Source organism: Antrostomus carolinensis, unplaced genomic scaffold, assembly GCF_000700745.2.
Source record: "Antrostomus carolinensis isolate BGI_N321 unplaced genomic scaffold, ASM70074v2 scaffold19426, whole genome shotgun sequence".
In the NCBI taxonomy this organism is placed as follows: Eukaryota; Metazoa; Chordata; class Aves; order Caprimulgiformes; family Caprimulgidae; genus Antrostomus; species Antrostomus carolinensis.
Window position 1 is genome coordinate 1 of NW_010324154.1, and position 14,197 is coordinate 14,197.

General features: G+C 38.2%; 1 protein-coding gene across 1 annotated transcript in view; it reads right to left on the minus strand.

Moving 5' to 3' along the window:
* Window positions 1–343: 343 nt before the first annotated feature.
* OTOA (otoancorin) overlaps window positions 344–14,197 on the minus strand; it is a 31,997-nt gene continuing 18,143 nt past the window's right edge. The window contains exons 20-27 of the mRNA XM_010170837.1: window positions 12,360–12,453; window positions 11,082–11,211; window positions 7,392–7,579; window positions 3,721–3,876; window positions 2,315–2,457; window positions 1,781–1,917; window positions 713–810; window positions 344–490 (exon numbers count right to left, since the gene is read on the minus strand). Coding sequence (XP_010169139.1) covers window positions 428–490; window positions 713–810; window positions 1,781–1,917; window positions 2,315–2,457; window positions 3,721–3,876; window positions 7,392–7,579; window positions 11,082–11,211; window positions 12,360–12,453 — 1,009 coding nt within the window. The 3' untranslated portion in view covers window positions 344–427. The remainder of the gene's footprint in view (window positions 491–712; window positions 811–1,780; window positions 1,918–2,314; window positions 2,458–3,720; window positions 3,877–7,391; window positions 7,580–11,081; window positions 11,212–12,359; window positions 12,454–14,197) is intronic.

Genomic DNA, 14,197 nt, shown 5'->3' on the forward strand with positions numbered 1-14,197 from the left:
AACTTGCTGAGGGTGCACTCAATCCCACAATAAGGGTGGGAGGGTGCACTCTTATTAAGGGTGCACTCAATCCCACAATAATCCCTCATCTGTCCATAAGTATAGTGCTTGCCTGAGCATCTGAAAGAGAACAGCCCAGGTAGAATATTAATCTTGTCACTAAGTCAAATAAAAGTCTGGGGCGATGATCTGAAGATCCATGTTCTAATTTCTGGTCCACATTCAGAACTGCTGTAATTAAATGTAATTCCCTTCCGATCTCTATCTGGCTGTACAATCTGTTTTTTAGAGCTAACTCAGGAGAATGTTGACAGATTTTAGGATAATAAAAAAGCTCTTACATAGTCAGCAGAAAAATCTGTAGCTATGATAGCATCCTTGCAAATGTTAATAATCAGAGAAGAAAAAGTTAGACCTGAATATAGTGTTAGAAGAGAGTCCATTCCCTGTTTTCTGACCCTAGATCTTTGCGTTTTCCTTGAGATGCATTCTGAAGAATAAATAAAGCTTGTCTAGCATATTTTATAGAGGCATCACAAATAACAGATGATATAGCTGGAAGTGAATGTTTCGGATCCTTGACTGCCTCTCACTTAACACACTAGAGAAAAAATTTTGCTGAAGCTCAAAACCAAACTATAAATCACTGCTGCAGTTTATTTACACTAAAAAAAATAGCAACTGGTTACTTCTTCAGTAATGGAGCTCTTACTTGGAAAATTTCAGGAGGCATACATCTGACTGCTATTGGCTGGAAATATGGCATCAAGTTTTTATCAAAAGCTTTTACTTCATCCTCATTCAAACCACCTAAAAAAAAGAACCCCAATAGGAAAAAAAATCAGTTAATATTTACTTCATTAGATTTATTTTTAGGTTAATACAAATTTTAAGCATTCATACAAAATATCTAATAAATTGTTTACTCCAGTGGGTTATGAAGAGAGATAATGGGGGTTTTTTTGTTTCTTTCATTATATTCCAACATTATAAATCATCTTACCTTAACTATTGGTATAGACTGTACTCTACCTGAGTTATTTTATCTTGGAAAAGAGACAATGAGAGAAATCAATAAAATCATAAGCAGTGTTGTTAGGGAATACTTGTTCACAGCCTCTTCTGATGCAAGATTAGGGAGCACAAGCACACAATGGGAGTTACTTCTTCACCCATTAGGTACTTACACTGTGGAATCACTGCTGCAGGCATCAAGGATGCTAAAATTTATGAGAGTTCAATGTGCAGTTAAACGATCACAGGGAAAAAAAATCCATAAACAAAATTGTGTGTGACCTCTGTCTCAGGAAGTCTCCAAGGCTGTGAGAGCATTCTGGAGAAGTATTACTACAGGATAACCCTGCTCTTCACTCTTCCCTAGGCAGCTCGTTCTTTCCACTGTTGGGGGCAGGATGCTTGGTCACCTAGAGCACTGCTCCAACCCAATACAGCCCCTCTTGTAGCAGCACGGTTCACAATTAGTGAGTGGGTCTGAAATCCTTGTAGGTTTTGCTCTCTTTGATGTACCCTTTCCAACTTACAGGGCCTCAGGCTGTGCTCTCCATGGTCAGTTTGAGCAGATTGAGGGAACCTTATGGAGAATACCACAACCTTTCCTTAGTGCTAATGAAATTGTTGGATGTCCATCCCTGCAGGTGACTTCTCTCTGGAAGAAATGTCTTTTGCCAGTCTAGAAAAATGCACTGCTATGTGAACCTGTCTCTTAATGCTTAATAACAATGCTTCAGAACCATCACCATCTGGAGTCTGAATTTGTTACCTGCTATAGTACCAATCTCCTGTAAAACAGAGCTGTTCCAGCTGGCAGCAGTTCCAAACACAGATTCTGTCATCTTCTTAAACTGCCTCAGAACAGGAGTGCTACAAAACAACAGGCCAATTCTTGCAACAGCAGCACTGCAAAAGGCAACAAGGTTAATGTTACATGCTGCAATTACATGCAATACTAAATGTGCCTGGAACATACTTAAGTCTACTGTAAGAAGACTGTAAACTTATTTTCAATTTAAAATATATGTACACAAATTGCATGAAAATGTTTAATGCTTTGAACAAAAACCTGAGTTTCTCAATGTGATACTTAAATGGTGGGATATAAATGGCAGAGGAAACCTAAAACAGAATACTTTAAACAACTAGGATATGCCTTCTGTAACAGTTATTGCCTTTCTAAAAGCATTTAAAATGTAAAAAAGTGTCCTTTAGGCTCTGGAAATCTTGAAGGAAAACAAATTGCAAAAAATTTATCAATAGAGATACTAATAAATATTTAATTAAGTATTAAATGCAGTACCTGAATTCAGCAGTCCTTATGGACATGATTTCTGTGGAGTTCAAAGCACAGAGAATAGCTCCTAATCCAACTAAATCAAAGCTTTTTAGGGTACTGATTGTCTGTCCAGAGTCTTCTAGAAAACCTTGCAAAATAGATCTTGCCTATAAAAGGAGGAAGACATTAAGCATGAATAGAGTAAATATAATTGAAGGTTTTGTTACTACAAGCTCAAAATCTTACCAGAAGCTATGGACCATATATAATCCTGAGCCTCCCCAATGTAATTAATTGGAGTTTTGCCATGGCCTTCAGGAGGAGCACTGTCACCACCTATATGTGACACTTGAACAGGGCACTGTTACGCAACCACTTCCCAAGTGCAAGTGATTTGAAAGCACTCTGTACCTCTTCTGCTGGGTCACAAGGGAACACTCTGCCAGAAGAAATACACGTTGAATTGCCCAGCAGAACTGCCCAATTAAATTAAATTGCCAGAAGAAAACATAAATTATTCAAGTGGATCAATATGAATTTTTAATTTTTTTCTAATACTCAGGTTGTCTTGTCTTATTTAAATACGTCATATATAGGTGTTGACCTGTGTTTAGGATCAATTTTCAGATATGGATGGGATATTGGTATCAAAATGCCTTTGCAAACTTAAGTCACGGTGCTCATCCTAAACTAACCACTTAAAAACTGTGTTCTAGCTTAAGCCTGCCTCCAAGGCATCCTCCAAAGTCAGTGAGAGAAACAAGCATCTTCCAAGATTTCCTAATCTATCCACTATCTTAAACTAGCTGCCTAACTTCTAGATAACTCAAGTTAGGCAGGATGAATCTCTTTTAACTAGCTATTCTTACTGATAGCAGGAAACCTCTAAAGCCAACTAGTATTGTATAAAATCCTCCCAAGTGGTTCCTTCTCATGGTGCTCTTCAGAACAAGAATCTATTAAACAGATTTGTGATATTCCGCCAAAGCTGGCTGCCACCATGCCAGCATCTGTGCAACTGAAGAGCCCTGATGGTGTGGGTCACGGAGTCAGAAACATGCTGCCAACTGCATGCACAAATAAAAGCTTCTAACTCTTATTATGAAAATCCCACTGACATAACTAGAAGTTATTCAAGGAAAAGAAGATGAGAGGAGCATATTTGCTAATAACTTAGGCTTCTAGGGCAATGGATGCTGGGGTTGGGGAAGCACACTACCTCTTCAGTGATTACTCTTGGTTAGGAAGGGCTAATAAACTACTAGTTAAACTACTACACCCGCCTACTTTCACTGGGGTCATAGCTGCAGAAAAGCAGCAGGGAGTAGTGTGGATTGCTGTATCTGTTTCCTAGGCAATTCCAGCACTTCAGTCCCAAAGGGCATGAATCCAGAGCCTTTCACAAGGAGTACATTCAATAACATCCTTACCTGGGCAACAGTCCACTCTGTTTGCTGACTAAGTACAGAAATGGTGTCAATAGAATGCAAATCCAGCTCTTCAATTTCATGTTCAGTAAGTGCCAGAGCAATGCGGCCCAGAGAAACAATATGATAACTCTTCCAGTCTGGTGGTGATCCCCAAACCTTTACAACAGATTAATCAATATCTGTTAGATCATTAGGAATCTTCCTCTATATACCCCATTCTCAAAGCCCTTGGTTTTAAAATTCCCAATACCCAAAGTATGCCTCTCTGTACACAAAAGGCAGAGCTTAGGTATTGTGAAGGTTTTCCAGGTTCTACACTAATTTTAGCTAAAAATGGTGCAATTTGTACAGCCTGAGTGTAAGGACTGCTGGAAGTGTTGCTGTAGGAACAAGTACCACTAAAACCAACAAAAATGTAGAGTCTGTGCTGAGATCCACACTATTTACACCACTACTGTGCAAGTGGGACCTGGACTGCCCAGGCTTCTACACCAGCTGCAATTCTCAGGTGGAGTGGCTTTAAATTGCTTTTGTGACCAGTCATTCTGGCTCAGTCATTGACAAGGAAAGCAGAAATCGAAGTAGAGAATCAGGTAATACAGACAAATAGCCAGTTCCTAAAGTTCTGATTTCTAGTTTATGTGCATACAATATATATATAAAAAAAATTATATGTGTTTGTACAGATAAATCTGCAAAGCTCTGGAAAAACAAAGAAATAAGCAGGGGCTCTTCTACACCAGTACCAATGTATTTAAACTGACACGTTTCACTGCTTTTAACTTTATCTGTGATCTAGTTAATCTAGTGATTCAAAAGCTGTCACAGCCCTAAGAAAATCTTAATTTCAGGAAAAGGTCTGCCTGAATAAAGAATAATGAAAGTCCACCGAGAGCTGAATTTGCAGAGGCTAGAACTGTCAATTCCATTTAGTTGGAAATGATACAACATAGTGGTCAGTATCTCTCAGGATGTGGCCAGTTATCTTTACAGAAAAAACACACTGGGTTTTGGCTGGAGGAAGTGACTTGAACAAGACAGACATACATTAAATTTTTTTTTAAAAAGCTTCCTTTAAAGATCTCAGGTACTTCAGCAACTTCGTCTTCTGTCAGTCAATACATGACAGTTTTCTAGTGCATGATTGTGCTGCTAATTCCACATAGAAAAATAAAACTAAAAGCAGAGTCCTGGGCTGATTATTCATGCTGTCCAATTCATGGAAATATTTATTCAATTTCCAGGATAGCTACAATTTAACTTCCATTCAAAAAATTAGAAAGGTCAAAGCTAGTTTGACCTTGCTAATTCCTTCAGCAAGTCCTTACTTGCTGAAGGAATATCTTGCAGTTGCCTACTAAGTAGTGTTTGCACCTTCAGATACATATGAAGCTGTACAACCTGCATAAAATAAAGGAAAAGGTCCAGATCTCTGCAATAAGGTGCTCCTCCTTACACAGAGTTGCAGACTATGTGCAGTTCATACCAATGTGCATATTCAACACAGAGCAGCCTCAGGACTGCCGGGGTGCTTTTCTCAACTATGACCCTCGGGTTAAGGATTTGTTTAAGAGATGCTTTGCTGGACCTGTACCTCCTGACTGAATTTCCACCAGATCTTTTCTGTTGGTTTTACGATGCCATAAAGAAACAGAAAAAGGGTCGTACCCTGGGAAATTTCAATCTTTTCCAAAGAAAATTGATAGTAAAAAGCATTAGCTGAATTTTAAAGCTCTTAATTCTCCAGCTTAAGAGATACATGAAACTCATGCAGTTAAAAATGTCATGTGTCTATTTCCTGATCTAGGTCATAAACTGCAGAATTTGAAGTACTTCATAAATAGTATTATCTGACAGTGCTGGATGAAATCTCAGACATAACGATATAAATAACACAACATATGAAACTGAAACACTCCTTTGTCCTCATTCACTTAGAAACTACAGATCCATACATCTGTTACTATCGCAGAGCTTGGAGACCTTCCACTTACAAGTGAGCTAAGCTTCTTACTTTCATTAAGACACAATCTGATAACTCGACTTTTTGAATTAGTTTGGGACCATGAGTAGTATGCAGTTTCTTTTAGGGGAAATCAATCAATTTAGGAGAAATTAAAGCTGCTTAATCAAACCTTTAATCAAAGATGCCCTTTAGTTAATAACATAACAGTATCTTATGGACATAACTTTGAAGGGCTTTGCCTGTACTGTCTGATTTCTCATGCTTCGTGTTCAGTGTAACACCATGTTGCATTTTTCAAATTAATATAGGAAGTCTGTCTTTGTCTAGCAGAAATCTGTCTTACAAACCTTCACACAGACAGAATATACTTTAATTCAGTGCACTACAGATCTGTATTTCTTTGAATTGGATATAGCTGGGATATGAGTGTATTGACCTTGTTGGCAGTTTCTCTGTAGCAGACATCACTCTAAGTATATCATTATGTTGCATTGCTGTAAAATATTTTAGTTCCCACTACCTCAGATGAGCACTGGTTTCATTTTCTTCCAGGACTATATTTTTTTCCCCGTTTTCCTACCCACATGTCTCCATGCTGACAGAGGGAAGATGTCTTGGAAGAATGCATTTGATGTAGTGGGTTCTTGTCCTACTGCAACAAGTCAGCAGAGACAATTGCAGAGAGTCACCATCTGCTTTTATAAATCTGGTTAGTGCCACTTCTCTTTGAGCACCTGCAGTTCAAGAGTTTTAAAAGCTAAGCTTCACTGCTAAAAACTGCATTGTTGGCCTTATCTACTGAAAAGTCATGGTTAGCTCCATTATTTCAGCTGCAGCTGCTGGTTTAAGGAAATGCTGCCCAAGCCCACCTTGTCCCCTGATCCTGCTTTTCTCCAGAGGTTGCAGCCCTCAGATCTCCAAGCATCTGCACTCGTACTCTGCAGTCAACTGCACTTGTAGATGCTTCCTAACCTCATTCTGTCAGAATGATCTGATGGAGCCTAAAATTAAAACATTGGATCATTTTGACAGAACGGGATTACAGAGTAGCTTACCATGCAGAGATGGAAGCAGAGAGCAGATAACCTCCAGCAGATGCTGGTGACAGGAAGCTGAAGATAGGCTGGGGAGGTTTTCTCTCTGCTGCATTTCCATAACTTGCACTCACCAGTAGCATCCTAGTAAAGACAGACTCAACACATGTGTTTTTCTTCCCCTCCCTAAATTTTCCCATTGATGGGTTTGTCCCTGCCTGTGACAAGAAGGTGGGAGAACGAGCTTCATTCAGCTAATAACAGTCTGTTTCAGTCAGTCTGGTTTTACATCACTATAAACTATATTTAACATTGATGTAGACAGTTTAACACTCTGAGCTTAATTCTCAGCAGACCAATCAACAGCCTATAGTACTGCTTGCTGACTTTTAATTTATGAAAGAAAAGTGAGAATCAAGCAACTGAAAAGCAATTCAAAAGTAAAAGCACTTGAATTTTTCAACTGCCAATAGCTCAGAACTACTTGCCTGTTGACTGTAAAGCAAGGGCCATAGTCTTCTATCATCATCTCACATTATTTTTCCAATAAACAATAGATATTCTTGCAGCAGTAGTGACATTGCCATAGCATAGTTATTTTAGAACTGCATAGTTCAATAACAGCAAATCCAATTATGGATTTAATTTTCTTTCACAGACACGACAGTTACCTGCTTGGCTTTTTCCTTCAAGGCAATAAGCTGTGAGCTGTTAAAACCTGAGACAGACCCAAGAAGTTCCACATTTTTGTCAAAAGTCCCTGTATCAATGCATTTCAGTTCCTGAACTGACCAAAAGACATTTGCTTCTGCTAATTTAATAATTTCATCTGAAGAAGGAGCTCTGGTTCCCAGGCAATCTGGAAAAAAAGTAAAATAGCAAGAGTTTTCTTCAAGGAGACTCAAAAAAAAGGAATTAAAGCAATATAGAGATTTAAGAAAGTGACAGACTATGAATTAACTGCAGCTGATGTAATACTGATAAATTCATTATCTTGCAATGAAATAATTTCTTTAAATATTTACATTGTTAACATCCTGGATATAAAACTAGAATTAGCCTAACTTGCAAGAAATGTTATATCCTTTGTCCTCCAAAGGCAGTGCGTGCTGGTAAAGAAAATAGGAGCAGACATATATTTCAGAACAATTACAATATAGGATGCCACAATAAAACTAAAATCGGATATCTGCAATAAGAGTAACAAATATCTTGCAAGTTTCTTTCAAGTCCAATTCCCTACAGGTATAAAAACCCAGGCAAGGGCTCATTCTGAGGTAAAAACCACCATTCCCTGGGAGCCTTGCTTGAGTAAGGATGAAATGCAAATCTCTGGGATGACCTTGGTGGAAACCTCCATATAGCCATGTCATTGTTCCAAAAAATGCTGCAGCTGAATACACTTCTCCATGTTCAAACAGCACATATGTGAATCCAGTTCAACTGGAAAGTAACAGACATGAGAGGTCCTTTTGCTCTGAAATACCCTGACAAAGACGTATGTCTTGTAGGACTTGCCTGACATTTAAACAAGGTGAAGACAGAAGCTGGATGTGTCAGAGCAGCACAGTGCTTGTTCTTTATGTCAAGCATGTTGTTAAAATGTCAGGATCTAGAGAGGGCTGTTCACTTACAACAGAATTGTTTGGACAGATAAACTCCATTTAAAAAAATCTTATTTACAGTCGGGTTCTGGCCCCATGCATGATCAAATGAGACTGTTTCCATTGTGTGTTTTAACAAATCCTGGTCTTTGTTGGCACAATCTATCTCTAATATTGATGGAAAGCAGAAATTAGAAACCTAATATAGTTGCTTACAGCTCTCTCTCCTGTCACTAATTTAGGAAAACCTTATTAAATAATTATCTAAACCAAATAATCCTTACATGTCTTCAGATACAGGCATTACCAATAAAAAGCAAGAATTTCACAGATGCTGTGCCTGAGCTAAGCTCCCCCAGATAAATAAATTAAAGCGAGGATGTACAAAGTAGATTTGTACTTTGAAAGGAGGCAGAGGGGGGATTTATTTGCATCAAAGGAAGCTGCAGTAGTGGGTAGAACGCTGAAAAGATTGAATCTGTTGAGCAAACGAAAACGTTGTTCAGCTTCCACTGTACCAGCTGATGTTCTGCTCTCCCTTTACACCGCCCTCTTGTGAAGCTGCATTGTTTCACTTTCCCCTGCTGCAAAAGGTCAGCTTTTATCATGTAAATACTGCCCATCCAGACACAATGCAGTTCCCTTCCCCAAGTCATGAAAACCTAATATTTAGTGTTCTTGGAAAAAACATTGATTTTATTACTTGTAACACACTAGATATATTGGTGCGATTACAGAGGGAAATATCAGACTCCTGGCTTTGCTTCCTGTATCTGATGCTGCTTCACCCTTCTGCTACATAATCACATTAGTTTGATGAAGAATGTTATATATATATATATATATAAATATAAAATATATCATAACATCTCAGTGCTCGAGGTAAGCAACTTAAATTCCCAGCAGTGCCACTGCTTTCTGGTAGCATCTCAGACACATGATTCCTGAGTTTTGCCTCATGTGTTCTATCTTGCCTTAAGCACCACCTTTGTTTTTAGCTTGATGTAGACATAGATGTAAGAACCCTGTCACTGGTCGTTGTTACTGTTATTAATATTAGCTTGCACTTGGACTGTGGACAAAGTAAAATAGCAGGTTGGTAGCATGAAAGCATCTGTGTTATCCTTGAGCCATTTTTGTAATACCCAATTTCTTAGTGATTTACAAATCAGCCATAAAACTTTATTTCTTATTGAAAGCAGTGTGTGAGTTGTGTGGAGTTGGTAAGATTATGTTTGGTAACAGAACTTCAATACCACACTTGGACTGCAGAAGTGTTTCTTAGACTAGCACAAACAATCCATCAATTTTTCACCTCCCAGACTCGCCTCAGCTGAGTTCGTGCACCCCAAGTGAAGACTGGAAAGCCTCCATAGCCTTGGAGCCAAGTTATCCTTTAACAAAGAGCATTAGCTTCACTGGTGGGTTTATACTGGTCTAGCAATGCAGGTAAGACAGCTCTCCCACTGCACTGGACATGAGTTAAGTCTGGTTAGAGAAGTCTTTGGGATTCACATTGCTGTGATCCAGAGGCCTAAAAAAGCAGACATAAGGACAAAAGCATACTGAAATATCTGATGCTGAACCTTTTGTCTTGTGCCCAAGTCTAAAGAAATATGATTTATGACCCAATGGTTTAGTTCAAGGATCATGCATTCTGATGGAATAATACTCTGCTTTTCCCCCAGCTCAATTCTGCTTTTTCAGAGCATGATAATTGTGATCAACAGAGGTCATGGGTTTTTTCAGGCTATGCAAAAACACAACTCTGTAGAACATCCTCTGTCTCTCTCTATATATAAATACAGCATTATCAAGACTAAATTCATTCCCAGAGACACACAGTTGCTGTTATAAAAGCAGATAGATTTCCATGGTGCCTCAGGGCTTGCTGAGAGCTTGGACCTGTACTCTGTTAGGTAGAGAACCAATGGGGAAATTTTCCAAGATATAAAGGCAGACAGTACCAAACTCCTTGAAACTGTTGGGGTCTAAATTCACATTTGTGCTATCAAAAGCCTCCCCCACAGCAGGGTTGTTTTCCATGGCGCAGGATGGCCTAGCTCCTGGGTGAATGTCAAGTAAGAGAAAGGATACAGTTATTATAATAATAGAATATAGTTGAAGTATGTAATTTATACAAAGAAAATGATCCATTTGTCACCAGAGAATCTAATAGATTCGTTTGGTTGCTAATTAAAATACCTTTTAGATTATAATAAACTTTGTCCATTTGGACCCACAGAACACTGCCACTAACGTCAGATTTAAGAACAGCCCAGTCAATATATGCTCATGTCTGGCAAAAGATTAACTATGTGCAATCTTCTGGCACAACAGTAACTTGTCACCTTCACAGCTTTTTAATTCAAGGATTTTCACTTAGGTTACAAAGGAAAGTAAAAATAAACAAAAAAGTAAAAACAAACAAAACCCTCTAATTCATCTCTTTCCTTTGTGCACTCAGGAACATTCCAGGAGACACTTAACCATAGAATTCTGTAATGAAATAAAGTGTTTTAGCAATTGGTTAATGCATGACATAACTATGGGCAACAGAACAAAGACTCTCACTGTTTTTGCTAAAAGTCTGAACCTCTTTAAGTTTCTCAGTGCTTTACTTTTTATTGTCTGGCTTCTCAAAATGCATTTTATGACAAGGTGAAACAAAAGGTCTATTTGCACTGCACCATCACAACCCAAAATGGCACCACTGTAAATCTGGCACTTTGCACAGATATCAGGTGAAATACTGACCAGGTCTGGTGAGCGATGATTCAATGTTGGCAGTGGCACTGGAGACAGATTCAAATACAGTTGATAGAAACTCTTCAGCTGAAGAAATTGGTCCAATTGTCTTTGCTATTTGTAAAATGATATCGGGGAACTTCAAAGGGAAAAAAAAGGATAAATAAGATTTCTTTCTTCCTTTTAAGACTAATCAATTTGCAGAGAAAGACTTGTGCAGACCTCAGCAAAGCTGGAGTTAGTAACAGCTCAGCCTCCTTCCTATTTGTGCAGATGTTTCAGTAGAGGAGAGTAAATTGGCTACTACTGAAAGGTCAACAGCGTAAGTTTGAAGGGGAAAAAAATTAGAAACAAAGAAAATTCTGAGTGATTCTCCCTCTTGTACGCCCACAGCTTCTGGCAACACCTGAGCACTGCCTGATTGGAATCTGTGTCCAGGCCCTCCTGTAGCAATGAATTTCACCCTTTTAGTATGTGCAGTACAGAAGGTACTTTATATTGCTTGTCTTAAATCTGCCAGATAAGTATAAGAATTGAGGACAGAGACCCAATTAAATTATGAGAAATAACTTTAACCTGTTCACCTTTCTTAGGCTTTTTTGACCTCTCTCCTCCACTCTGCTAGACATCTTCCTTCCAGTTGAAGAGTTCTATTCTATTTGGTCAGTTTTAAGCATTATCTCCTGAGGAAAACTTGCTGACTATGCTCACATATTTCTGCTGAAGAATTAAATCCTTACTGCAGTCCAGTTTACTCCTATACATAAAAATTAGAAGATTATAAGAACTAAAGAGGGCAAAGAAACTACAAAGTGCAATGCTGAGGCTATCAGTTATTGGTATGTGTGCTACACTGGCCCTAGGGCAAAGGGCCACATGAGTAAATGCTAATTTGATCAGTATGATCCCATTATTAACAAGATAAGAAACATTAGGTTTTATGGTTGGAAGCAGGGAACAGAGGAAGCAACACTGCAAGGTGTAAAGTACTAAAAATATTTGAGTCTGCATTACTATAAATGAATCTTTTCTTCCCTACATCACAATGTACAATTATAATTGTATACATACAAATAATTGTTTATACTACCATCACTTTCAAGAATAAATCTCAGAAATTTCGATGGAGTCGAGGATGTGTGAAAAATTAACACACAGTTCCTTGCCAAGAGAATTATTTACCTAGTTTAGCATTCAGGTTACATAATTTAGACTGCATTACGACATTCACAAATCCAAATTCTAACACAATCTTTTACAAATTTAAAAGTGATAAGAAAGCCATACCTTTTCAGCAAGGACATTTAATTCCCCTTTTGACAGCAGAGCTATGAATGGTCCAACATCTAATGTTGTTTCAGGTGTCCAGTTCTTTGGGGAGCTGAAGAAATATTTTGTAAAATTGTATTAATGAAGAATGTTTGCAATCAAAATTATACTAAAACATCAGAGTTTTTTTTATACTGTATCACATAGGAAACACAGACACTCCTATGCCAATGTGATGATTTGGGTTTATTAACATCAGATTGCATTTTCTTATCTCTCTGTGACATATAGGGCATTAGTGGAATTCTCAATATATTCAGAGAAAGCCTTCAAATACTGTTGTAATAGAGATCTCTCCCTCAATAGTCATAGTATTCTTAGCATTACTGTGTCCAAGCAAGGAGAAATAATTATATTTTTTTAAAGTAAATTTACCATTTTCTATCATGCTCATACTGCAGTAACAGTCTGCAAAATGGTATCAAAAGAGAAGTAAAAACCCTATAACCAAAATTTAAACCATTCTTTTTCAAGAATTTTATCCTAAGGACCAATGTGGCTAATACTTCAAGCAAGCAATACTTGCCAGTGCTTGCTTATAAATTAAAAAAGCCCAACTCTTCTATTCCAATATTTAACTATTTGCAGGTGTACAGGGGCTGTTTTTCATTGGTGTTGGGCAACTGTAGCTTTCCCTGATGTCAGCAGGAGCTGTGGGGGCTCAGCGTTTCTGAAAAATAGGTCCATGCACATTCAGGAGAAATGGACAGTTTCCTCCTCATTCTGAAAAGACTGAGTTCACTAAACAGGGAAGTAACTCAATGTGGCACCAGTCTGCTGCTAACACTGCCTTTTTAAAACTAAAGGACAGAAACACAATACACAGGTGATCTAAATCCACACCTTATTAGCTCCATATTTCTACTGTCAGTGCTATTTCATTAATCTGTAATGTCAAGAGTTATGGAAGGCAGATCTAACACGGTGGAGAGCCACATCTAGTGACACCTGTGCCGTTTCTGTATGAGAGATCAATTCTGTGATAGGTACCACATCTCTTACGTGAGATGCTAAATTATTTGTAGGAATTTCAAGTCTTAAAAATTAAGTTCAAGTTCAGTTCTGAGTGGTGATGGGCATTTAAAAATATATGTAGCTTAGCACTATGTATGTGTGGCCTGTTTGTTTGATACAAATCTGACAAATTTTAGCCAACTGTGTTAGTGGTGGACTCGGATAAACAATTTTCAGCCTGAAAGATCCTGAAGAAGATGGTAGTCCAAGAAGTGTGTTACTAGGGTATGTACTCATAAAAAACTACTTGGTTTGTTGCTCCACTATGAGGATGTTCGACTAGACAAATATTTTCAATAAAATAAAATAAAATATAGCACAACAATAAAATGAATCTGTATCAAGATTAATGCAGGAATGGGATCTGGTAGAAAATATGGCTATTCCATTACCAGAAAAATGCTGACAACTAGGAAGAAGCTGAATGAGAAACTAAATGATTAGGCAGTCAAGTGGCAAGGATGGTTACACATTTTGTCTCTGTTTTCAAATGCAAGATACTTCTGAGAGACAATGCAAGAGATGAACAGTATACTCTTGCCAGATAGAGGACAGCTTTGTTTTTTGCATGACTGATAGAGCAGCGTGGTTCAAATCAGCCTCTGATCTGAGTAATTAATGACACCTAACACATTGTCTGCTTTGTTGCTTCAGTTGGCTGAGGTTTATACCCCTCTGCTTCTTCTTTAGCTCTCTCCCATTGCCACAGGTGCTTGCAGTCTTCTTTCTCTTCTCACACCAGCACACTATCCCACTGCCATGTCCCTATTCTTTGCATTCCT